Source organism: Xenopus laevis, chromosome 2S, assembly GCF_017654675.1.
Source record: "Xenopus laevis strain J_2021 chromosome 2S, Xenopus_laevis_v10.1, whole genome shotgun sequence".
Taxonomy (NCBI): domain Eukaryota; kingdom Metazoa; phylum Chordata; class Amphibia; order Anura; family Pipidae; genus Xenopus; species Xenopus laevis.
In genome coordinates, this window is record NC_054374.1 from 82,634,408 (window position 1) to 82,659,885 (window position 25,478).

Sequence of the window (25,478 nt, forward strand, 5' to 3'; positions counted from 1 at the left end):
CTTCTGCTATTTTTCCCACAAAACGACAACAATAATGTTGTGACATTAATCTAAAACCATATACCTGTAAAATGCCACTAACTTTATATTCTGCCGATTTATCTAATCTACCACTAACTGAAATAGGTTGGATAATCTTGGGTTTGAAATTGTATTTTTATCTGCTACATTTATCATTTATCTGCTACATTTATGGAGATCGCTAGTGAGACGAGTTAAAATGGATATTATATAGACTATAGATCACCAGAGTCCTGACGTTTCTCTTCTCCCAGGCCCAGAACACACATCTCCCACTGCTTTCCCAGACTCTCGTTCAGACACTGCAGCTTGTCACGGTCAACAAACCATACTCCAGACCCCTCTCTGGGGCATCTGAAGGCTCCAATTCACAAGAACAACCACCGCCATGACTGTGACGTGCAACATGTCCCCCATCCTCCTTGGAGCGATTCAGCCATCTTGCTACTGAAATATGCCATAACATTGCACTCACTTCTGCCATCTATGTACTTGCAGCACACTGGTCGCCATGCTTATAGTCACGTGACATTATAAACGGAAGCCAGCCATCTTAGTACTCACACCGCAAAAGGGTTGTGAGTGGTTATAGTTAGTTTCTGGTGTATTTTATTTGAAGTGAAAAGTATTGGTCATAATACAAAAAAAAATGTGATTGATAAAAGATGTTTCCAGTGTTCGCATTTTATTAAGATCCAGGTAAAATCATTTGTTTATATGTTTAATTAAAATATTTCATCTAATTGAAAGGACAAAATATTATTTACACAATTCAGGCAGTTCCTAAAAATCCACAACATTCATTAGGGTTCCTACCCACAGCCTACAGGTTAGTCATTTTCATGGACAAGTAGTGGGTAGCATGGCCTCAAAGCCAGGCATGATAAAGTGTGCACCAATAATCTCCCCCCTTCCCCCAAATAAATTAAAATAGGAAACTAAGACGTTATGATCATGTACTGTGTGAAGAGGTAAGTTACACTAGGTAGAATTCACAAACATAGGTGCAACCAATGCAGAAAGGTTAAGCCTGTATCTCACTGCCATAATTTTTAAGGTGCCATAACTTGGGCACTTTAGATACTGGTTCAGCCTTTTGTAACTGCAGAACTGGCTAAAGTTATCAAATGAGATAAAATCTATATCCTTCCCTGAGCCACATATTATTGGTCTTATTCAGTATTTATTATAGCACTGCAGAATATGTTGCCGCTTTATAAATATATGTTGTTGTTCTTACTACTATTAATAATAATGAATCAGGCATGGTGGAAAATTCAATTGGATTTTTTTCCATACAAATTTTAAAGTAATGTGCCATGGGCCTAATGCTTAAAAACTGCTACAGAGGTGCAGCATGATCATATTCAGTGCTACCTAGTGACTCCCACATAAATGCGAATGGTGCTCACTAGCCAACCATATCTTCTGTTTGTTTGTCCATCCATTATGCTAAGGGTTAATCAATGCACCTATGTTAGTAAATCACTTCTACTGTATCTCGGCTCTAAGACATAGCTATGTTCAATGCACAGAACTTTGTATTGGAAATACCAATAAATACAGGTAAAATACTAGACTGGAAAAAATCGGTCATCTGGATTACACAGGAGCACATATATATATGTATTCCCTAAATCAGGCTGTGCAACCATTTTTTATTATAGGACAATGGCCCATTAGGTCCTGTGATACTGATTAAAGTACCTGTCTGCAAAGAACAATTCACAACTAATTTACATGATACAGCAACACTGAAATACAGGTCCATAATGGCATAGATACATGGAGAGGGGTTCCTCCCCATAGCAAAAATTAGAAAAAAAAGAGACAGAATGGACTTTCAGGATGAGCCAAACTGGTCACAAGACTACGAACTGCAAATAAATCAGATGCATGCTTTACATAAAGTTCTAATACAGAAGACTATACGTTTGCTTTACGAGCACTTTAAATCAGACAGACTGCTCTCAAGCAAACTGCCACTGCAGGGTAACAAATTCAGTCCAGATATTCACATGATACAACAATAATAATTTCCCAACAATGATAATGATGATACCAGTCTTGCCAGCGTTATGTGTAAAACAGATGGTATACCAAAATTCTATAAATAGAAGAACGTAACAGCATAAAACTGGAACATAAAACAATATCTTCAGCTTGTAAAAGTTATGTGGAGGAGAGATGTGTATGTTAGGTTCCAAAAAGATCTTCACTGTTCTCAAAACAAAAAAAATTGTCCATCATCCTCTTGCATTTTATCGCCTGAAGAATCTATTTTTGAATGCTTTTATAGTTTTGGCCATCATTGGTGCAACTTCTGTAAAACAACAAGAAAATGCACTGGATGAGAAAACAACAAATGACCTATAGGGCTGCATATACATAATACAAAAATATACATTTAGGGGAGCAGAGCACACATCTGGGTGGTGTGAACAGACAAGGTTTTGGAACACTAAGAGCAGATTTATAAAAAAAAAAAAAAAAAAGCCTATGTATCAATGGCTGCAAGTTAAGAGTTCGACAATTAACAAAAACGCTTCTAAAACGAACACGGCGATGAGTAGAAAGTGGGCGAGTTGTTCTGTGGTGAGCTCTTATTTAATAGCGATTGTGGTTAGGGTTGCCAACCGGCCGGTATTTTACCGGCCTAGCCGGTAAAATACCTGCCAAGGCCGGGATTACAAATTTACCGGCAATGTAGCTGCCGGTAAATTTGTAATACGATCAAAAGGAGCTCTCGGCCTGCCCCCAATCCCCTGCAACTTACCTTTTTTTTTTGCCTCTTCTAGCGTCCGCGGGTCTCCGTTGTGTGGCCCCGCCCCTTTGATGTCACGTCCCGCCCCTTTTGACGTCACACCCCACCCATTTGAGGCCCCACCCCCTGCAGCCGGTACATTTTTTTATAAAAGGTGGCAACCCTAATTGTGGTAGTAATGCTTCCCTATAATAATAGAAACAGATCAGCAATGAGCACCAACGTTAAGCTCACTGTGGAGAAAAACACCAATCTGTGCCCTAAAAAGTGTTAGAGAAAAAATAAATAAACTATCGCAGGTAGCTGAAGTTCTTTTTTTCTTTTGAAAATGACATGCTTTGTTTGATTTTGAGATATTAGTAGTATTAAGTAACAGCGCCATCTGATGGTAATTTTTTTTTTTTTTTTAAGCCCAGTAACATTACACCATATTTATTTGATTAGAAAATGATTTCCTAGACTGAAGAAGGTCTAGGAAATCATTTTCTAATAAAATAAATATGGTGTAATGTTACTCGGCTTAAAAAAAGAAATAAAAATTAGTAACAAGAAAAGCTGCATTTCATATTCTTTGGTCAGTTCTAAACAGAACATAATTTCCAGACTAGAGATAGTTGGCTGAAAAGTCAAGCAGGTGGCGCTATTGTTTCAAAGTAGAATATTAGTAGTAAAAAAAACCAAATAATTACTTGATAAATACAAAAACTGTAAATAAAATGCATAAGTTCGCTCTGATCAACTGTATATTAAAGGAAACATTGTAGAACCATAAGTATCACTTCCTTCCTATGGTGTCTTTTACCATGTGACACTTAATTGATGTATATTTATACTTATTTACTATTATTATAATATTGTCTTCACTGTGTACTTTTCTATATTGTAAAATTGTACCCTAGCGCCTTATAAAGTTAAACATACATAAGTATGTAAAACACTACTTCATTTAAATAAAGCATTTTCATAAAAATTTATTTTTGTAGTATGTGCCATGGGATAATCCCAAATAGAAAAACTGCCATTTTTAGTACCAATGGCTCCCTGGCTCATACGATTACTGTGCTCATACACAAACCAATGGCATACGTACATGCTAGATTACATGAGCCAATGAACATACAGAGATCCAATTTTACTCCCCTACTTCCTCCTGTGTGGGAGGAGGAACCCTACTTCTTTGATGTATTTCTTTATCTGTGGTTAGTCCTGTGGTTGTAATAATACTTTTGTGCATAATGGCTTCCACAGGAATACGTTTGTCATACTGCCATATCCTACATCAATGACTTCGGTATATTTCATTCTACACTTTCTGCCAGTGCCCTAGAAGAAGGAGAAGGAAATTTCCACATACTTTTAACTTGTGGCTTGCGTGAGTCATAACTGGGTTGAACACTGATTGGTGAGGACACTGCGTTACTGGTGCTTGGTGCTTCATATGACATCTGCTCCTCAGATTGACCATGGTTACTAGTGTAACTTGTGCTACTGATGGGCACGAAGGGTTTAATTCTGCAGAGATACAAAAAGATATTGCGATAATGACAAATACAATACAATACAAGAATCAATAGCACAATGATTACATTTATCCAGAAGATAGTGTTTATTCTTTCTTGAGCCAGTTCCTTCCTTGCTCTGTATAACATAAATCTCTAGGGCAGCCTTCTGTTTTCTATATAGGAGACCCTAAACAAAAATATAGTTCACTTGTACCCAATTTCAGGCTGTGTAGAGGTATATAAACCAGAATAGGGATACTAAAAACAAGAAAAAGCAGTAAAACCCCACACTACCTTACTAAAATTAATTGAGATCTAATTATATAAGTGCTTAGTGCTATAAAATCATATGCTTAGTTCTCAATCAATTTAGCACCAACATACAATTAATGGTATTTCAATCGATTGTGTTATATATAAATAATTAAAAAGATTAAAGTGCTCAAGTGCCACAAATCAAGTGATGTGACCCACAATAAAATTTATCTACACACAATTGATGAATACCGTATATACTCGAGTATAAGCCGAGTTTTTCAGCATCCAAAATGTGCTGAAAAAGTCTACCTCCGCTTATACTCGGGTCAGCGGGCAGTAGCTGAGATTGCAGACACTTTTAATCATTCCTATACCAACAGTTCACTTGGGGAGAGACTGCAATATCCCACAATGCCCTCTGTTGGTTTTATGAAAGAATAACAGTGCGCCCTCTGTTGGTTATATCAAAGAATAACAGTGACTGCAGTATCACACAGCGCCATCTGTTGGTTATATGAAAGAATAACAGTGACTGCAATATCACACAGCGCCATCTGTTGGTTATATCAAAGAATAACAGTAACTGCAATATCACACAGCGCCATCTGTTGGTTGTATCAAAGAATAACAGTGACTGCAATATCACACAGCGCCATCTGTTGGTTATATCAAAGAATAACAGTAACTGCAATATCACACAGCGCCATCTGTTGGTTGTATCAAAGAATAACAGTGACTGCAATATCACACAGTGCCCTCTGTTGGTTATATGAAAGAATAACCGTGACTGCAATATCACACAGCGCCCTCTGTTGGTTGTATAATGGATTAACAGTGATGGCAATATCACACAGCACCCTCTGTTGGTTATATGAAAGATTAACAGTGATGGCAATATCACACAGCACTCTCTGCACAATTCTTTGTCACCATCAACTTTGCAAAGAAGTCCGGTTGATCGCTGGGGGAGTCTCTTTGGCGGAATGTGCGCTGCTGGGAGACAGGGCTGTAGTTGTGTCTAGGCTTATACTAGAGTCAATAAGTTTTCCCAGTTTTCGTAGGTAAAATTAGGTACCTCGGCTTATACTCGGATCGGCTTATACTCGAGTATATACGGTAATCTAAAAGTTCATGGTTCTTATATGAATTAAATAAGGTGCTAGTGCTGTAGTTATAATTTTAAAGTTAGTTAATGGTATCAAACAATTTAAAATAAAGAGTCAGCAATTCATGAATAAAAGTTAGAAATTAGAAAATAATATAGAGGTGGAGTTGTCCCGAAGAAACTAGCTGCGTTGTTCTAAGCCCTGGGACACCACACGTGGGAGAAAGGCAGAACACTGAGGACTGTGGTCTCGTTACTGCGTTTAACTGTCTTGTAAGGAGAGCTAACTTGGCTATAAAACTAACAAATCCTCAGTGCCTTAGAGATAAAAGAGAATAAAAGGAATGAATGCTGCGTTAGTAGCGCTACAATTCCATTAAATTTCTCTAGATCCGAGATTCAATAAAAGTTTAAAAAGGTAAGATTTCAATAATAAGCTTTTTTTTTTAAAAAAAAAGGTTTGAAGGCCCACCTGCCAATATAGCAGACCCTGCCAATTATTAAAATAGACATATCTCTAGTATACAAAGATGGTGGTAATTCAGGTGATGATATATGGAAGTACACATTTTAACCTTTTCTCTTACTATGTAACTTGTCTGCGTTTAGAAAGTCAGATTTCCATATTTGTAGACAGTGCCTAACAAGTAATTATTTTTAAAACGATTAGGATAGCATATGTTTTGGGGGTAGTTTTATAAACCAGATAAAGATCAAAGCATCTTCAATCCAGAATGTATATCAAAATAAAGGGGCATATTTATAAGGACCAGAACTAGGAATAGGCAGAAGAGGCAAGTGCCTAGAGTGCAATGGTGGGGAGCAGGGGAGGGGCTAGGCACATACCTATTTTGCCTGCCTACCCCTGGTTCTGGACTTCCTCCTCCCTCAGATGACTGCCTGAGGAGGTGAAGAAGTATGAAGAACTTTGACGCCACCTTCCCCGTCCTGGCTCATCAACCCGTCTGGGGTGGGGTCTAGTACCTGTGGCCTTGCCTCGTGAGCCAATGTCATTTGGCCTGGCACAGATTAAATACTTTTATTTTTAAAAATAAAAATACAACTCACAGCCCAATCAAAGCTCTCATAATCAAAGGCATACATTAAAGCAACTGTGGTATATGGCAGACATTGGTGGTAGGTTTCTGTAACCAGAAGTACTGGGGCAATGTGCTCTAATATAGTCTCTGTCATGTGGAACCACTCCAATGTAAGGCCCAATTTAAATGCTTACTATCACACTACTTTTTGTCAGTGTTCTCACTCAGTACCTGCACTTCTCATTGACTTCTGCTTTTCCTGTCCCAAACTTTTCTTGTCTCCTTCTTACATCTCGGGGGGGCTTGACAGCAGAGTTCACAAATGCCATCTTTGCTTGTCGGCCTGCAATGTTAGAAAAGGGAGGAGTATAAGAAAATAGAGAGATAAAGAATACAAAAAAAAAACAGTGGAGAAGTAGAAACATGCAGTAACAAATTCCTATTAAATATTACATAGAAGCTGTTTTATATGGGTTCTATTAGGATAAAGATCAGGTAAATGATCTTCATTTTCTGAATTCTAGCTATAAACAAAGCACTCTTCAAATTTCACTGCAACCTGGCCTAGTATATCCCTCACCTTTAGGCTTGTTTGCGTGAGAGGAGCGGATGTTTTGCGTAAGCATTCGCAACCTCTGTTCCCGAGCATCTTGCAAACGAAGGTACAGTTCTCTCCAAGACTCATATTCCTCTGGCTTGTCTTTCTTGAAATCTCTTTGACAGTGATTAAACCAAATTTGGTCTGTGTCTTCAACTAAAACCTGTACAAAAATAGGCAAGCTTAAATCCTGAGATAATCATACAGATGCTACCCACTCTAAATGATTATTAGGAACTATTTCCTACTACTTGCTGGTTATCTCATGTTTGCACTGACCACACACACAGCAGTGAAATCCCCTTCTGTAACTGATGGTATTTATGAATATTTATATATATATATATATATATATATATATAGAAAGCCATACCTGCTAAGCATACCAGTCATTTGCTATACTGTAAGTGGTCACTGCTAATGTGAAATGCCAGCATTTATCAATATTAGCAACATCTTTAATATTCCTTTATGCTTTATTTTTCCCTGGAAATAACACATTTTCTGAAGCCACTAGTTGGGGATCACTGTCCTAAAGCAATTAGGCATGGATTTAAAACTGCTGTTTGGTTTCTTTAACCTAGCAAACAAAGAGCTGTTTAAATTCTAGCCTGAAGACCAATAGTAAAAAGCCTGACAAAAAAAACAATAGGTCCATCTATAACATAAAACGTGACAATATAGAACAGTAGTAATGATATATAATTTGTTAGTTGTTTTCTATGGATTTCTAGGGATAAACACAGTGGGGCTCATTCATAAACACTGTGCAAATTTGCACCTGGGCCAGCTGTAAATTGAACACTGGAAGCAAGAATCTGATTGGTTGCCATGGGTTACTGCCCAAGTGAAAATTTGCTCACTGTACGTAAGGCTGGCAGTACCCCAACTCCCAGTACTTTCATCATATTAACCATGGGATGGACTTTTAAATGGTTTGATTTGATTCAGCCTCACAAACTGATTTTAAACAATTTTGTTTTTTAAATGTATAATTAAAATGATCTAAATTTATATTATAAAAAGTGTCAACATTCTCAGAGGGTCTGTAAATGCAAAGTAAACCATGTTTGTAGACAGTTACACCCTTTAAAGCACGCCTGCAAAGGTTCTTTAGAACAGGAATAAGTATGGGGAAAGCTATGATATTCCGGGAATTTAGGAAAAACATGAAAATTAGGTATAAATAAGGATAGGTAAGTACTAGTGATGGGTAAATGTGACCCGTCTTGCTTCACTGAAAATTTGCTGAAATGCATGGGCCACAAAATGCGACAATTTTTTCACCCATTGCAGTCTATGGGCATCATTTTTGCTGTGAAACTTGGCAAATAATTTCAATCATCACTTGTAAGTACAAGAAACCCATACAGAACCCACGCACTAGCTAAGAAATGTATAATATCAAACTCACATGGTTACATTCTTCAATGCGGCATAACTGATCTGGGGTGCACTTTTCCAAAACTGGCTCCAGAACAGAAAAGGGGACACCTCCCACTTCATAAATAGCTGGAAAAGAAAAGCCTAAGTCAGAAGAACAGTATGCAACTTGTACCAAGGGAGGCAGACAGGGATGGCCAAATGCCTAATATATCCATGTCACAAATATATAGACAAAAGGAAAGAGACTAAAGGTCCCCTTGAGGTGGGCAATATCGGGCTGATCTGATCGTGGGCCCTAGGGCCCAACGATCGGATCCTAGCATTCGCAAACGGGCGGACGGAGACCGCATCAACGAACAGATGCGGTTGCGATCCGACGGGATTTTTAATCCCATCCGATCGAGATCTGGCCGACTTTCTGCCAGATTTCGATCGGGGAAGCCCGTCGGGGGCCCCCATACACGGGCCAATAAGCTGCCGACTCGGTCTGTCGGCAGCTTTTATCGGCCCGTGTATGGCCACCTTAACAAAGAGTCGTAACAAAAGCAGTTAACAGATATAACTATGGTATAAAGGTAAAATTAGGTGAAGCCTCAGCAGCTACCTCTGCCAGCATTACTCACAGTCTATGTTGTTAGCCAGGACACGGATACACTGTTCGTATAGAGACATCATTTTGGGAAGGTATGCCGTTTTAGATCCAGAATACACCTGCATTTTAGAGTTGAACCTGCGTCCTGTAAATCCTGCCGATTCTTCTTCTTCAAGGGCAGACATAAGTGGAGCTGCAGCAAAAAGACAGTAGTTTTGCACTAGAAGCCAACACAAATAAACATTTCAAACCTGCACATATACTCAGACGCACTCACCTTTACGCTTATTGGGAGAGAATACCACAGGCTCAATAGAAGGGAGAGGTCTGTAATTTGGCTGGATTAGAGGCAGTGGGATATCAGGTAACACTGGAACCTGGTCTATCTGTACAGATAAATATATTAACAGACGTTTTAATTCCAAACTAAAAGGATATATATATATATATATATATATATATATATATATATATATATATATATATATATAAATAAAATCTTTTTATACTGGGTCATACTGGCCCCCTACAGGAAACTTTATACAACTATATGAAAAGTTCAAAACAATTTAAAGAAAGTTTTAGGTAAGGCATGTAATATATATATTTATATGCCATATTACGGCCAGATAGCATACCCAATTGGCCTGTGTATGGCAGCCTTCAGTAATGAAATGGAAATAAATATAGTAGATAAACTTGGTTGCAGTGCTCATAGCCAGATAGAAGCTGAAAAGGCTGAATTTTGCATGTATAAAAATGGCATTATGAAAGCAAAATCCTGCTTGTGCATAAATCATTGGTTAGGCTGCATCTTACATAAAGAGTTATTGCTGCACAAGGGGTCACACCAAATACTGAGAGCACAATTCACTACTACCTACTGCTACTGGATTTACCATATCTAAGAGTAACTTCAATTATGTATATACACAGTGCCTTATAAAATAATTTACCTTTGACCAATTATCGGATTCTACTGAATAACAAAATCAAACAACATTTTGATCTGTGATATTTTTATTCCAAAGCAGTAAAACGCAAACGATTTTTTAAGAGCAGTATAAATCAGGTTCTCTGAATGCTTGAGACCTTGGGCTTTCCGCACAACAGATCTTTCCGTAATATGGATCTTCATACCTTAGGGCTAATAGAAAAACCTGTTAACATTAAATACACCCAATAGGCTGGTTTTGCTTCCAGTAAGGATTAATTATATTTCCGTTTGGATCAAGTACAAGCCACTGTTTTATTTTTAGAGATAAAAAGAAAATACATTTTAAAAATTGGATTAATCTGATAAAATTCAGTCTATGATAGACAGCCTTTCCGTAATTCAGAGGTTTCTGGATAACAGGTTTCCGGATTACGGATCCCATACCTGTATCTCAGCAGGGAGCTGCCAATTTGCTAAAATATAAGAAAGAACCAATGGTGCATAATAAAGGGAAGTACTGAAAGAGAACCTGTTTCAGTGTGCTACAAAAAGAAAAGAAATAAAGTTTGGGTGAAAGTTAATCTGTTGGGATCAGGAGGAAAGTGATTCAAAACATCCAAAAAATAACCAAAAGATGTATGCCCTACAATGGACTAGTCCTTGGGGCTCATTAATGAAGTGAAGTGCTAAATAGCTGTCAATACCAACAAAACAGGTCTTTGCTTTCACTCTGCAATGTGTGCAGATGGCTCAAATGTAATTGCTGACTGGTTGCCATTACTGCCAAATACTGCACTTGCATAATTTGCACCTATGGTCATAAATACAGTTGAGAATTTTGGCATTGAACAATGCAGTGGGATTTTATAAAAATTCCCATCAACTCCCATAAATATGAAATTCAAAAAAAAAAAAAAGCCGACCAATTGAAACCAATTTTTTTTAAAAACGGGTGAATAATATCAAGTTGCAAACTTGAATGGAATTAGATTTTTACACCACAAAAATAATTTTCTTTTTAATTACATGGTGAATAGTCGAATTCTTAAAGGGACAGTACATGATGAATTTTGAATTTTTTTTAAGCTTGAATCAAATTTAGACTATTTTACACTAAAATAAACTCGAAATTTGAATTTAAAAATTTGAATTTTCAATTCGACCCTTGTAAATCGCCGGCGTGATGGCACCCGGAGCGCTTCCTTTTCCGAAGTCACCTTCCCGCCAGCAATTTCCCGTCGGCGGGAAGACAGTGCGGGGAGATTAGTTACCCCAAAGAAGGGGAGATTTGTCGCAAGACGACTAATCTCCCCGAATCGCAGAACTAAAGCTTTTTTGAACAATTCTATAGCTATAGAGTTTCTGATGAGTTGTGCTTTGAATTAAAATGTCACAGGTAAAAAACATTTAAATGTAGGGTGTGTAATGTAATACAATAAAATAAGAGGATTTGTAAATTTTTGCAAGAAACCACCTGACCTTGCTTAGTGTGGATAAAGATGATTCTTTCTTCTTAGTGGTCACATCTTTGTTAGGAGCCTCTATTTTGTTTTTGGGGAGGTCGTTACTCCTGCTGTTGTCTGGCCTCTTATTACTCTGCTTCTTTTTAGTCTTTTCAGGCTCTGCAGCCACAGTCTTGACTGCAGTTTTTTTCTTTTTTTTCTGGGGTTGGTCATAACTTAGATAAGATTCAAAAGACATTGTTGGCTTCTCAAACTCATCTTCCATATCTGGGCCACTAGATGGCACAAATAACTTTATGGCCTTTTTCTCTTGTGTTCCAGACTTGCCTTTGTTTTTCTCCCCCTTCTCACTTGTTGACTCTGGATCTCTCTCCACCTGTCTTTTTCCTCTCTCCGTATCCTGTATGTCCGCAGCCACCCTATATTTTTCATGTTTTGATTTGTCTTGGTGGCTGTGTTTTTTGGCATTTACAGGATCAACTGAGTCGCCTCTAGATTCACTATGCCTGTTCTTCTCCTTCTTACATGTTTGGTCTCTAGTCAGAGGGGACAGCAGCTTTTCACGGCTCATTCCTGCAGAGGATGTGGATTCTTTTTCTGTCTCCCACTGGTGGATTTTATCTTTCTTTTTCTCTGGATTTATTTCCCTGTTTTGTAGTCCGTGTTTTTCCTTGTGAGATGATTTGTGATCTTTACTTGGTTTTTGGCTTGATCTGTCTTTGTAAGTGATGGGGGGGCTGTAACTGGGTTCTGGAGAATATGCCTGGCCATTATCTGAGTCCTCATGATCAGAACAGTGGCGCAAGCGCTTTTCCTCCTTTCTGAATTCTGTTTGTGGTTCAACAAGTTGCCTGTGCCTAGCATCACTGTGATAAACCGGTGAAATTTCTTCCTCATATTCTTCCTCTTCATCATACCGTGGAGATGGAGACCGTGGTCTCTTCTTGACACTGTTTTTATTGTGTTCCCTCTCCTCAGGTTCTGTGGCTCTAGAAAGGCAAAGTAAAGTGGAATATTTATAAAATAAAGTTCTGTCTTGCATAAAAAAGGGCATAAACTCAAGGGATGAAAACATAATTATGCCTCTTTATAGGTCCCTGGTGAGGCCTCATCTGGAGTATGCAGTGTAGTTTTGATGATTACACAAGTACATTAGAGGATATTATAGACAAATAGCAGGGGACCTTTTTACCCATATAGTGGATCACCGTACCAGATGCCACCCCTTTAGACTAGAAGAAAAGAAATTTTATTTGAAGCAACGTAGGTGGTTCTTCACAGTCAGGACAGTGAGGTTGTGGAATGCGCTGCTGGGTGATGTGATGGCTGATTCAGTTAATGCCTTTAAGAGTGGCTTGGATGATTTTTTGGACAGACATAATAACAAAGGCTATTGTGATACTAAACTCTATAGTTAATATAGGTATGGGTATATATAATTTATGTGAAAGTATGGAGGGGTGTGTGTATGGATGCTGGGTTTTCATTTGAAGGGGTTGAACTTGATGGACTTTGTATTTTTTCAACCCGATTTAACTATGTTACTATTTATAACAATCCAGGAGGCTTCAGGGCAACACATAATTATGAGTAGGTAACAAGATTCAGATCATTACAACTATAAGAAATACCTAAACCCCATAAGACATAGAGGTAAAGAGAGATTTTTTGTACTCACCGTTAAATCTTTTTCTCTTGTCCTATATTGGGGGACACAGGCACCATGGGGATGAAGATCCTGCAGCTGGAGACTGGACACTAACTTGTTAACTGTGACTCCTCCTCCTGCTCTGGGCTTCATCCCCTGCCTCCTCCTAATACTTCCAGTTTTAACCGAAGAAGGAGCATAGCAACTCAAAACAGAAGAGGAGTCTCAAACCCCCTCAGCAACTACAATATAACTCCCAATTGGAGTAACTATATACAATCTATAAAATTTCAGTGTCAAACAGGGAGGGAAGGCCTGTGTACCCCAATATAGGACAATTGCCCGAGTGGAGTGCACTGTGACTCTTAACGGTGGAGTTTTTCCCTTCACCGCGTATGCTCTGATAATCGTGGAGCAGATCCACTTGGCTATGGTTGTCTTGTAAGCATTAGTTCCTCTCTTTGTCCCATTCAGAATAACAAAAAGCGATTCTACCTTTCTGATCTCCTTGGTGGCCTCCAAGTAAATCTTGAGTGCTCGGACTACATCCGTTTGTGTAATTTACAATCAGTGGGATTCTTGGGGTCTGGACAAAGGGATGGAACCACCATGTCTTGGTTGAGATGAAACTCTGAAACCACCTTAGGTAGGAAATCCGGCTTTGGTCGTAATACCACCTTATCCTTGTGAATGGGGACTTGCATGACAGTGCAGCGAGTTTGGAGACTCTGCGAGCCTATGTAATGGCTAACAGAAAAACCACCTTTTCGGTCAGCGAGGAGAGTGGAATGTTGTCATACGGTTCATATGGGTCATCCTGTAAGGCAGCGAGTACCAAGTTGAGGTCCCAGGGTGGGACTGGAGATCTATATGGAGGAACGATCCGTGTAACACCCTGAAGAAAGGTTTTGATATTACTCTTCAATGCTAGCTTTTCCTGGTAGAGGATAGAGAGGGCCGATACCTGTACCTTCAGATTCTATCCTTCCTACAGGAGGGTCTGGCAAAGGGCTTACCCTTTGCCAGACCCTCCTTTAGGAAGGATAGAATCTCTTTCTCCTTCGCCCTCTGCGGGTCGGAACCTCTGTTTTCACACCAGATGATAAATGTCTTCCAGGCTCTATAGCCGAAACTGGTTTTTCGTGCATGTAGCATGGTGGGTATGGCCTCCCTTAGTGCCCCTGCTCTCTCGAGGATTAGCGTCTCAAGAGCCATGCCGTTAAAGCCCACTGATGAGAATTCGAGTGGGCGATTGGACCTTGTGTGAGAAGGTCTTCTTTCTGTGGAAGATGAAAGGGCTCGTCCCTCGCCAAATCCACTACTTCCGCAAACCAGGTCTCTTGGGCCAGTATGAGGCCACCAGAATGGTCTGAGCTCCTTCCATCTTTATCTTTTTGATGACTTTTGGCAGTAGTGCCAGGGGAGGAAATATGTAGGCCATGGTGAACATCCAGGTAATCACCAGAGCGTCTACTGCGTGTGCTAGCAGGTCTAGGCTTCTGGCCACAAACCTCTGTACCTTCCGATTGTTTCGGGAAGCCATTAGGTCGATCTCCGGTAGTCCCCACTTTTCCACTATGAGATGGAATAACTCGGGGTGGAGACTCCATTCGCCGTGGTCTAGTGTTTCCCTGCTCAGGTAGTCTGCTATCCAGCTGTCTACCCCCGGAATGTACAATGCGGATATCGCTGGCACGTTGTGTTCTGCCCACTTTAGGATGGAGTTTCTTCCTTTAGGGCCGTGGGGCTTCTGGTGCCCCCTGGTGGTTTATTTATGCCACTGCTGTTACATTGTCCGACTGTATTCGTACAGCCTGCCCTCTGAGTAAGGGGTGAAACTCTCCAGAGAGTATCTGATCGCTCTGAGTTCTAAAAGGTTTATGGAGAGAGAACTTTCCTCCTGATCCCAAAGGCCTTGGACAGTTCTCTGGTCTATTACTCCGCCCCACCCTTTTAGGCTGGCGTCCGTCGTCAGCACCGTCCAGTGCAGACTGGGAAAGGGTTTCCCTAGAGATGTTCGGTGTGGGTGTAACCACCAGTCCCGGGATAGCTTGACCTGTTCCAGAATGACCATCTGACGATCTACGTCTTCCGATCCCTCCTTTGATGTCGTAGTATGACCTGTTGCAGTGGTCTGGTGTGGAACTGTGCATATGGAATCGCTGGGAAGGATGCCAAGGCTGTTCTTAGTGGTACAGTCCAAAAAACTTTCTTCTTAGTGGTACCCTGGAGGACGTCTTCATGGTTAAGATCCGTGCCTGTAAGATGGTGTTCTTGTCCCGGGGAGGAAGGCTCTCCCCTTCCGTGAGTCTAGGATGAGGCCCAGATATTCTATGGTCTGTGTCGGGGCAAGATGGGACTTGTTGTAGTTGATCAGCCAACCCAAGTCTTGTTAACGTCTGGAGAATGTGAGAAGTATGCAGTGCGGCAATTTCTGCTGATGGGGCCTTGATGAGCAGGTCGTCCAAATAGGGAATGACAGTTATCCCCCTGACTCGTAGATATTCTAATTCTGCCGCCATAACCTTGGTGAAGGTACGAGGGGCGGATGATAGTCCAAATGGGAGAGCGATGAACTGCCAGTGTTCTCCGTCCACATAAAATCTGAGGAATCTGTGGTGGGCTGGATGGATGGGTATATGAAGGTACGCTTCCTTGACGTCTATTACTGTCATGAACTCGTTGTCTTCCATAGACCCTAAAACTGACTGGATAGATTCCATCTTGAAATGGCAGTGTCTGACGAAGGGATTGAGTGTCTTGAGGTCCAGTACTGGCCATGGGGATCCGTCCTTTTTGGGGACGGTGAAATGGTTGGAATAATATCCCCTTCCCTTGTCTGCCTGAGGAACCAGTTGGATTGTTCCCGCTGCGGCGAGGTCGTGGATGGTCGTTGCTTTGTTGGACTGCTGTTTGGGGCGGATGATAGTCCAAATGGGAGAGCGATGAACTGCCAGTGTTCTCCGTCCACATAAAATCTGAGGAATCTGTGGTGGGCTGGATGGATGGGTATATGAAGGTACGCGTCCTTGACGTCTATTACTGTCATGAACTCGTTGTCTTCCATAGACCCTAAAACTGACTGGATAGATTCCATCTTGAAATGGCAGTGTCTGACGAAGGGATTGAATGTCTTGAGGTCCAGTATTGGCCATGGGGATCCGTCCTTTTTGGGGACGGTGAAATGGTTGGAATAATATCCCCTTCCCTTGTCTGCCTGAGGAACCAGTTGGATTGTTCCCGCTGCGGCGAGGTCGTGGATGACGGAAAGGAATCTTGCTTTGTTGGACTGCTGTTTGGGTAGTCGGGATACAAAGAATCTGCGGGGTGGGGGTTGGGTGAAATCTATCAGAAGTCCATGAGATACCACCCGAAGGACCCACTGATCCTTTATCTTGTCTTTCCACACCTCCCGAAAGGATTGGAGGCGGCCACCTACCGGAATCTTTTCAGGGGTGGGCACCCCTTCATGCTGTGCTAGGTTTGTCCTGTGAGGGTTTTGTTGTTCCCTTGGAGGATGACCAACTGGTTCTCTGCTTGTGTTGATAGCGAGAGCGAAAGTTGGTTCTCTCTGTCTGAGTCTTAGACCTTGGCGAAAGGGGAGAAAAAAGGGTCTTCTCTTGAATGGGATCCTCTTGTTTCTGGCCTGTGGGAATAGAGTACTTTTGCCTTCCGTAGCCTGAGATATGATCTTGTCAAGTTCTGCCCCGAAGAGTTACTTGACGTCAAATCCACTGACCAAGTCTTTAACCATAGATAACGACGAGTCACGATAGATTGTGCTGAGGCTTGGGCCACCATCTTTGCTGCATCTAGGGCTGCATCGCAGATGTAAGTTGTAGCATCAGCTATTTGGGACAGAAGATTGTCTGTCGAAAGGGTCCTCAGATCCTATCAGCTGTGCCGCTTGTTCTACCCAGACTTCCATGGCCTTTGCCATCCAGGCGATGGCGAATATTGGTCTGAAAGCGGTACCAGCCACTGTGAAGGTAGATTTGCAGAATCCTTCTAACCGTTTGTCTATTGGATCCTTAAACACTGCTGCATCTGCCACCGGAATAGTAGTATTCCTGGAAAGCCTGGAGACCAGGGGGTCCACCAATGGGGGTGATGACCAGAGGTCCGTGCATTCCTGCGGGAAGGGGTATGTCTGTGAAAAACGTCTGGAAACTTGTACCCTGTGGTCGGGGGTTTTCCCTTTCAGTTTGATTATCTCTTCTAGTTGTTCATAGGCTGGAAAGATGCATGAGCTCTTCTTTTGTCTCTTAAAGATATTCTTTGCAGGCTCTACCATAGAAACAGTGTCTTCGATGTTAAGGGTAATAAGTACCACCTGTATGAGGCCTTCTACCTCCTTTTGGGTTCTAGGAAGGTCTAGTTCTGGGTCTTGTTCGGGATCAGACTCTTCTTCTGACTGAATCTGGCCTTCCTCATCCGAGTTATGGAATAGTTCCCCTGAAAAGTCCGGAGGTGAAACTGTGAGGTGTTTAGAGCCTGTTGGGTGGTTGTCAGTCTTAGAGGGGAGAGAAAGGCATTCAAGAAACCTGTCAAGTAGGAGACCTGAGCGTGTATGAGCTGAGGACTTTGAGGTCCTGGGCTCTTCTATTTTGTCTGCCATAATGCTCCTATACCCCTTAGGATGGTACAATTTTTTTTAATTTTAGTCCCTTTTATTTATTTATTTATTTTTAACAGGGGGAAGGCAGGGGGTTACCCGCTAGCAGGAAGAGCTGGGTGCAGGGCAGTGGAAGAGATTCTCCGTTCTGAGAAGAGAGAAGGGAGAATTATTATAGTTATACATGGGGAGGGCTAAGGATATAAGCGCCGTAAGCAGAGCGATAGGACTTGCCTGACTGTAGAGAAGGGTCATGCTGGAAAGTGGTGCATGAACTCTTTTGTCAAAAGGGGCCGTCCTGGATCAGCGCGATGAGTCCTGGGCTGCTCGCAGCAGAGCACAGGGAGAAGCGCAGTGATGATCCAGGAGCTGAGAAGTGCCGACCGGGGATCGGAGAGTGTGGGAAGGAGAGACGCACACAGCCAGCAGCATTACCTCCGCTGGAAGTCATATAGCAGCGTGGCGCCAGACCCGCCTTCCACCTCCTTTTGTGCTGTGCCGCTCAACTGTGGGACGGAAGAGATAAACGGATGTGCGCATGGGGGATTTTGGCGCCGACCCATCGCGGGATTTTTTAAAATAGAGTGGCGCCGTCGAAGTAGGAATGGCCTGTAATGGCCTGAGGCCTTATAGGGAGATAGATTGCCAGCCCAAACGCGTCTATGAGAAACACGGGTCTAAAAAGGTATGTTAAAAAAGAGAGTACAGGGGGAAAAAAGGTGAGGGTAGTACTACTCACCCTTGTAGCTAGCTGTAAGGTGCCCTGGTGTGCATCTCCCTGAAGAGAATATGTATATAAAAATATATATTTAAATACTGCGTATATAAACATATATATATATAAATACATATGTGTATAACACCAGGGATCAGGTGTATACCGCTGGTGCAGCCTCCGTAGAGCGGGAATCCAGCGCAGGGAGAGATGGGAGCAAGCCTGCAGTCCTCCGGAGAGTGGGAAGGCTGTTGGGCAGAATATATGTCAGCTGGAAGGGGCTCTTGAATGGATCAGTGGCTCCCAATGTGGCATGATCTGACCGGAGTCCTTGATCACCTGCTCCAGCCACTGTAATGTGTGTCTTCTCCTTCTGAGGACACTAAACGAAACTGGAAGTATTAGGAGGAGGCAGGGGATGAATCCCAGAGCAGGAGTCACAGTTAACAAGTTAGTGTCCAGTCTCCAGCTGCAGGATCTTCATCCCCATGGTGCCAGTGTCCCCCAATTAGGCAAGAGAAAAGAGCATTACACCGGTCATTGAGACCAACCCAAACTAGAGGTAGTAAAAGTTGCGTCTGACATTATTATATATCATATATTTAATATTATATATCATATATAGCATAGATCTCCTTTCTGATCCAACTGTGTTACTCTAACAGACTAAAAAACAGAAGAAGAATTTAAATAGCTTTAGGCTAATGTCAGATGTGGCGATTGTCGGCCATACCCATTCTGGAAATCAGCATCTTCCTTGCCTGCACCTAAAACCACCGTTCCTGCCCAGTTGCAGGCAAATTTTCAGAGCTGAAATGCAACTTGCTAATTTTGGTGCCACATGCCCACAATTGCCATTTTTGACATTAGCCCTAGTACATACTCTCACCTTGGAGTTTCCTGAGGCACTAGCTTCTTCCACTGAGCAACCAGATTTTTAGCAAGATCCCCCACAAATTCATGCTTACGTAAGCTGTTCACAGTCTTTCCAATTCCTGTTTCCTAAATGAGAAAAAGAGTAGCAGGTTCAATGCAGTGGCTCCACGTAAAGGTTAAAACTTCCACCACAGGAATCAACTAACAGAAGCTGGAATGCTGGGAGCTACAACATGAAGTGGTCACTGTTCCTGTATCAACTAAAGCAAATGGGAAAGGTGTGCTCACCACTAAACAATTTTAAATTAAGTGAGGGTGTCCAATTATTTGGAGAATCATTTGGGAACTTTAACCTTAGAAAGCAAATTGCACATAAAAGAATGCCTATAGACAATGACTAAAGAAATACAAACATTTTTAACATGAAAGGGAGTATAGGACTGGCCAATCTGTACACTGAGGAGTGCAGAGGATTCCTTGTCTTTGTATGGATTTTGTGAAGAAAATTATAACGTACAGCACCTTTTTTCAAGGCATTTTATGACAGATTGTGACCTGAAACTCCGCTGTTATCCAGGTTCTGCCATGTATACCAAATAAAGATTTTATTTTATGACAATTAGGAGCTGTATGTTAAATTTTCTTCAATATGAGAATGGACTGTGGCCATTAATTGTACATGCACCAAATATTCCTGATGTGGTCACACCCTTAATGAACCCCCACTTAAATTAAGATTGTTTAGTGGAGAGCACAACTTTTAGAAGTTAAGCTAGTTTCTCAAGGTTGAACTTGATGGACCTGTATCTTTTATCAACTGAAATTGCTATGTTACTACAATGAAGTGGAGGTGGACGATTCGAAAAAAAATATGAATACTTTTAAAAATCTGTTTTTTTTGGACAATTCGTACTGAAAAGAATACATATCTCTCTAACATTCTGATTGGATTAAAAATCGTCCAATAGGATCAGTGCAGCTCCCACTGACTTCTTTTAACACCTCGAAAACTTTTACTTGGCAAAGTTTTTGTGGGTTTTTCTCACTTTAAATTCTTTAATTCTTAGAGCATTTTTTTTTTCAATTAAAAAACTAAATTTAATTGTTAGTAAATGTTTTTTTCAGGCTTTACAAAATTGCCCACATCTTACCACTAGAATATCAACAGTAATAGGCAGATCAACAAGTCTCTTTAGTGTCTTCTGCAGCTGCAAAAAGAGAACAAAATTCATAGTTGGTTATCTTTTCACTATAACCCTGGTGTAAAATTATGTAATCACATCTGAAAAAATGGAAAGTAGAATCATTGCAAACATCATTAAACAGATCTATAAAATAAAGACTCCAAAAAGCTCCATTACTGAGTTGTTTGGGAATCATCCCTGCTCCACACCTGGTCAAATTTATTATTAAAATTCAAATCTGAGATTTTTAAGATTTAGCCATCAAAAACTATTAAAAAAACTAGAATTTTAAAAAATGGCAAAAAAAAAACAAACTTGAATGTCAGGAAGGCTAGTTACCAGTGATAGGCGAATTTGTCCCGCGCGAAACACAAATTTTGATGTCCACGTAAATTTTTACACCTGCATTACTGTCAATAGGCATCCAAATAATGTTGACACGCTATTCCGATGTGTGTCCAATTTTTTTTAATACAGACAAATTTCCACTGTACTTCTGAGAATTTATTCGGCAGCGGCAAAACGAGGAAATGCGCCACAAATTCGTGAATGCCGAATTTATTTGCTCATCACCCCATCGCTACTAGTAACATCTTCAAATGGGTCACTGGACCTCTGCAATTGACTTCTACATGAACTTGGCAGGTTTTAGATGGCGAACAGTTGAATTTGAGTTGTTCCCAGGGTCCAGGTATGAAAAATCTCAAAATCGAGTTTAGATTATTCCCAACTCAAATTTGAGTTTTGACCAAAAATCCAACTCGAAAATTAGAATTTGAATTTCCAATTTGAACCTTAATAAATCTGCCTGTTACAGAGCTTCTAAGAACAAAGCAGCTTTAGACCAATGGTAGTAGTGGTGGTGAATCCATTGCTGGCAGAAAACCAGCAGAGAAACCACCCTATACAGCTTCTACCATTTATTTCAATTGTATCTACCTGCCAGTGCACACAAAGCACACATGACAGGAGGCATTATTGGTAGCAAATTGGCAACAAAAAATGCTGGTGGAAATAGTCTGTCGTTAAATGATAGTTGGTTATTTAACCTGTTTCCACCCCAGTAGTTTGTCTGCTAAAACCCTAGGGTGAATCACTCGATTTATAGTTATCTGCATATAAAAAAACCATACAAAGCTGGGCCCAACTGTAAGTTGCAGAAAAGTGTTTTAAATATATATATATATATATATATATATATATATATATATATATATAAAACAAGCTGCTGTGTAGCCATGGGAGAAGCCATTCAAAGCTGTAAAAGGAGAAAAGGCACATGTTTACATAGCAGATAACAGACAAACTCTGTAAAATACAATGGGATTCTACAGGAGTTTTCTGTTAGCTACTATTTTACCTGTGCCTTTTCTCCTTTTTTCTCCCCAGGCTGAATAGCTGCATACATGGCTATGCAGCAGCTGTAGTAGCATTTTTGAAGCAACCACATGGGGCTGGGGGTGACGTGATCCTTTCATGGGCTAATTACAAATGAAAACAGGACTTCAGTCTATGGAAGGATCGCTCAGCCCCTGCCCATCATGACTTGAAACAACCACAGCAGTGTTAGCAGTGTCAGAGGGTCGACTTTACAAAGGTTTGCTGGGCTGGGGGCAGCTTTGGGGGACTTTAAGAGGTGTGATTCCAATAATGGACAACATAATGCAATTTTAGGCTCTACATGTTTTCACTACTACCAGGATTGTAATACAATAGAAGGGCTGTGGGAGAGAAGTAAGATAGCTCTCAGACAATCTTCTCATCTGAGAAAAGACTAAAGGGCCTATTTATTATGCTGTGTAAAATGAAATATGCTGAAAGAAGGTTGTCAAATAAATGGTACATCTATCAAGGCGTGCTTTATTTTACACCTCGTGAATGTCAGATTTGCCACGGATATTTTACACACGCTTCAGACCTCTGCAAGTTCCAGAGGAAGTCATTCAAACAAAAAATGTATTAATTACACCTATTTTTACGTGGCGAAGCCTGTTGGTGTGTGGCACTGGGATTAATTCACATCAGAATTATACATTGTAATAATTGGAAAACATGTATTACCATCCACCAAGGTAGAAATTACTGCTTTTATTTGGTGTATTGAATTCCTGAAAGGAATTGTTCAGTGTGAAAATAAAAACTGTGTAAATAGACAGGCTGTGTAATTAGACAGGCTGTGCAAAATAAAAAATGTTTCTAATATAGTTAGTTAGCCAAAAATGTCATCTATAAAGGCTGGAGTTACTGGATGTCTAACATAATAGCCAGAACACTACTTCCTGCTTTTCAGCTCTCTTGGTTTACGCTGACTGGTTACCCTGGTTACCAGACAGTAACCAATCAGAGACTTGAGGGGGGGGGGGGGACATGGGTCATATCTTTTGCTTTTGAATCTGAGCTGAATGCTGAGGATCAATTGCAAATTCACTTAACAGAAATGTACCATGTGGCCCCCCCTCAAGTTGCTGACTAGCTCAGTTATAGAGCTGAAAAGCAGGAAGAAGTGTTCTGGCTATTATGTTACACATCCAGTCACTCCAGCCTTTATACATTACATTTTTGCCTAACTAACTATATTAGAAATATTTTTTATTTAGCACAGCCTATCTATTTACACAGTTTTATTTTCACACTGAACTGTTCCTTTAAAGGAGAAGGAAAGGTTAAAAGTAAATAAACCAGTAAACTAAATATACCAGTAAAACCTCAAAGTAGTGCTGCTCTAAGTCCTCTGTTAAAAGAAACACTGCATTTCTTTCCTTCTATTGTGTATACATGGGCTTCTGTATCAGACTTCCTGCTTTCATCTTAAACCTCCTTTCACCCGGGCTTGAGCATGCTCAGTTTGCTCCTCTCCCCCCTTCTCTGCTGTAATCTGAGCCCAGAACTATAAGTGAGACGGGAGAGACTCAGGCAGGAAGTGATGTCACACCAAGCTAATACTGCAGTTGCTATCCTAAGCTTCTAGAGCTTTTTACTTACGTATGGTAAAACATTCTACAGAATAAATATATCATTCTAGCTTGCACTATTGCAGCTAATCTATTGGCAACAAAATGCAGCATTAGCTTTCCTTCTCCTTTAAACAACCCATACTGTAGTTTCTGTTGTAAAAAGGAAACTTCTGTATAGTATTTGTAAGTAAAAGATAATTGGGAGCAGAAATGATCTTTGGCCTTTAGTCCTTTTCAACCTATGAGTTACATTTATGAATCATATGTGATCCAACAGAAAATAACATTACTAGCAAAACAACATCAACTACTTTATATGCATAATATCATATGCCAATATACTATACTGGGTTGTTATAATAACAGCAATACATAAAAAATACATTTAAAAAGCCAATAATGGCCCTTTAAGTTCAGAGCTGCAGGGGTGACTTAGTGACCAGACAGAGTCTCTATTGAAGAATCTTTCTGCTAGAGAGAGAGGGACTATCCATATACGGCAAGGTATCATACAAGTGCTCTTGCAGAATTATACACTGAAATGTGCTTCCAATCTGATCATTTTACCCAGCCAGCCCATCAAAATACATGTTGCAAGAAATGTATGTGTAAAACGTATGTGTAAAGACAGCACTACTTCTTTTTCCAACCCGTGCAGCTCAATATTTCGCCCTACTAAGGTAAATCCAGTAAATGTTCATTTTTAAACAAATGATGTTCCTTCATAATTTGCTCCGAGACGCTCCAGATATAACTTTGCCACGCACTGCCGAACTCATGCAATCCCTATGTTTCACACCACCGTAAAGGAAATCCCCTAGTCCTGATAAAAAGACAGACCTTAATTGGATTTCCCACCGAGACTCCCTTTATAACAAATGAATACGTGTCGGGTAATGATCATATTCTTATTACCTTCCTCGGCTCAGCACTGGGCGATAATCTAGATTGCAGCTTCTCCACAACTTCCAGCACGGACTCCGCCATCTTTAGAACTGGCACTCTATGAGCCGGAAACGCTGATGTCTGCGTTTACCATAAACTCGCCCAGTCATATTTGGTGCTTGAGCACGCAAACCGGAAATACGGCTGACGCTTTCTTTATGCTAAATAAGACTCCGTCCTACTCCGCCATCTTAACTATTGGCAGCTCATGTTTGTCAGGGGAGGTGACGCTTGAGCCCTTAGCAATGTTGTGCTGATAAAGCTTGACACTTCCAAACCAGCTGAGCCAACTCAGGATATTACATAGACAGTGAAGTATATGTTAATATAATACACAAAAGCCATGAACAACTTGTAAATTATATCCTTATAAACTGAGTTATGATGTTATCAGTTATAAACTGTGAGTTCTGATGTCATTTCTGTCACATGACACTGTAACTTGTGTATTATAATAAATAAAGTACCCGTTGCAAAATATGAGGATATTATAAGTTACCTCGGAGTTCCATGACCTGTATAAAAGCACTCAGCCTTCGACTTTGTTTTTTTATGGTCATGAAACTCCTCTAACTTATACTATCCTTATATTTTACAAGAGGGGGTACTTTATTCACTATATGTGTTGCCATGCAGTTACAGAAGAAAAAAAACGACAAGTTATTTGTATGTATTTTTCTCCAAAATTATATATTAAAAAGACCTGCTAACTATAGCTAGTAAACCTTTTTACCTTTCAGTAAAGCAAAATAGATGGATTTCCTCTGCATTACTACTCCGGTAAATCTCAGCTTCCTTATGGAGGGACCAGTGCTCACCCGGTGAGATATAAGTTACAAAGTTATTCAGTGAAGCTTTATATTACCCCCACACCG

At 40.5% G+C, this 25,478-nt stretch overlaps 1 protein-coding gene across 2 annotated transcripts; it reads right to left on the reverse strand.

The window, feature by feature from the left end:
- Positions 1 to 689: 689 nt before the first annotated feature.
- eloa.S (elongin A S homeolog) lies at positions 690 to 24,724 on the reverse strand. Of its 2 annotated transcripts, XM_018241780.2 has the most exons (11): positions 24,574 to 24,724; positions 20,672 to 20,728; positions 19,534 to 19,646; positions 11,683 to 12,655; positions 9,544 to 9,652; positions 9,298 to 9,459; positions 8,703 to 8,800; positions 7,271 to 7,451; positions 6,922 to 7,033; positions 4,140 to 4,297; positions 690 to 2,344 (listed from the first exon to the last, which is right to left on the reverse strand). In XM_018241780.2, the coding sequence occupies exons 1-11, from the start codon at positions 24,643 to 24,645 to the stop codon at positions 2,283 to 2,285; spliced, it is 2,097 nt and encodes a 698-aa protein (XP_018097269.1). In that variant the 5' UTR covers positions 24,646 to 24,724; the 3' UTR covers positions 690 to 2,282. The 2 variants fall into 2 exon arrangements, with proteins under 2 accessions (XP_018097269.1, XP_018097270.1); XM_018241781.2 differs by lacking the exon at positions 20,672 to 20,728 and having other exon boundaries at positions 24,574 to 24,701.
- Between the last annotated feature and the right edge of the window lie 754 nt (positions 24,725 to 25,478).

Bases quoted from the DNA above. Each gene is read 5' to 3' on its own strand.
- eloa.S (XM_018241780.2), bottom strand. From the start codon at position 24,645: ATGGCGGAGTCCGTGCTGGAAGTTGTGGAGAAGCTGCAATCTAGATTA. The intron at 19,647-20,671 runs GTAAGATGTGGG...TTTCTCATTTAG, and splicing joins TTACTGTTGATATTCTAGTG to GAAACAGGAATTGGAAAGAC. The intron at 2,345-4,139 runs GTATGTGGAAAT...GTTGTTTTACAG, and splicing joins ACGCAAGCCACAAGTTAAAA to AAGTTGCACCAATGATGGCC.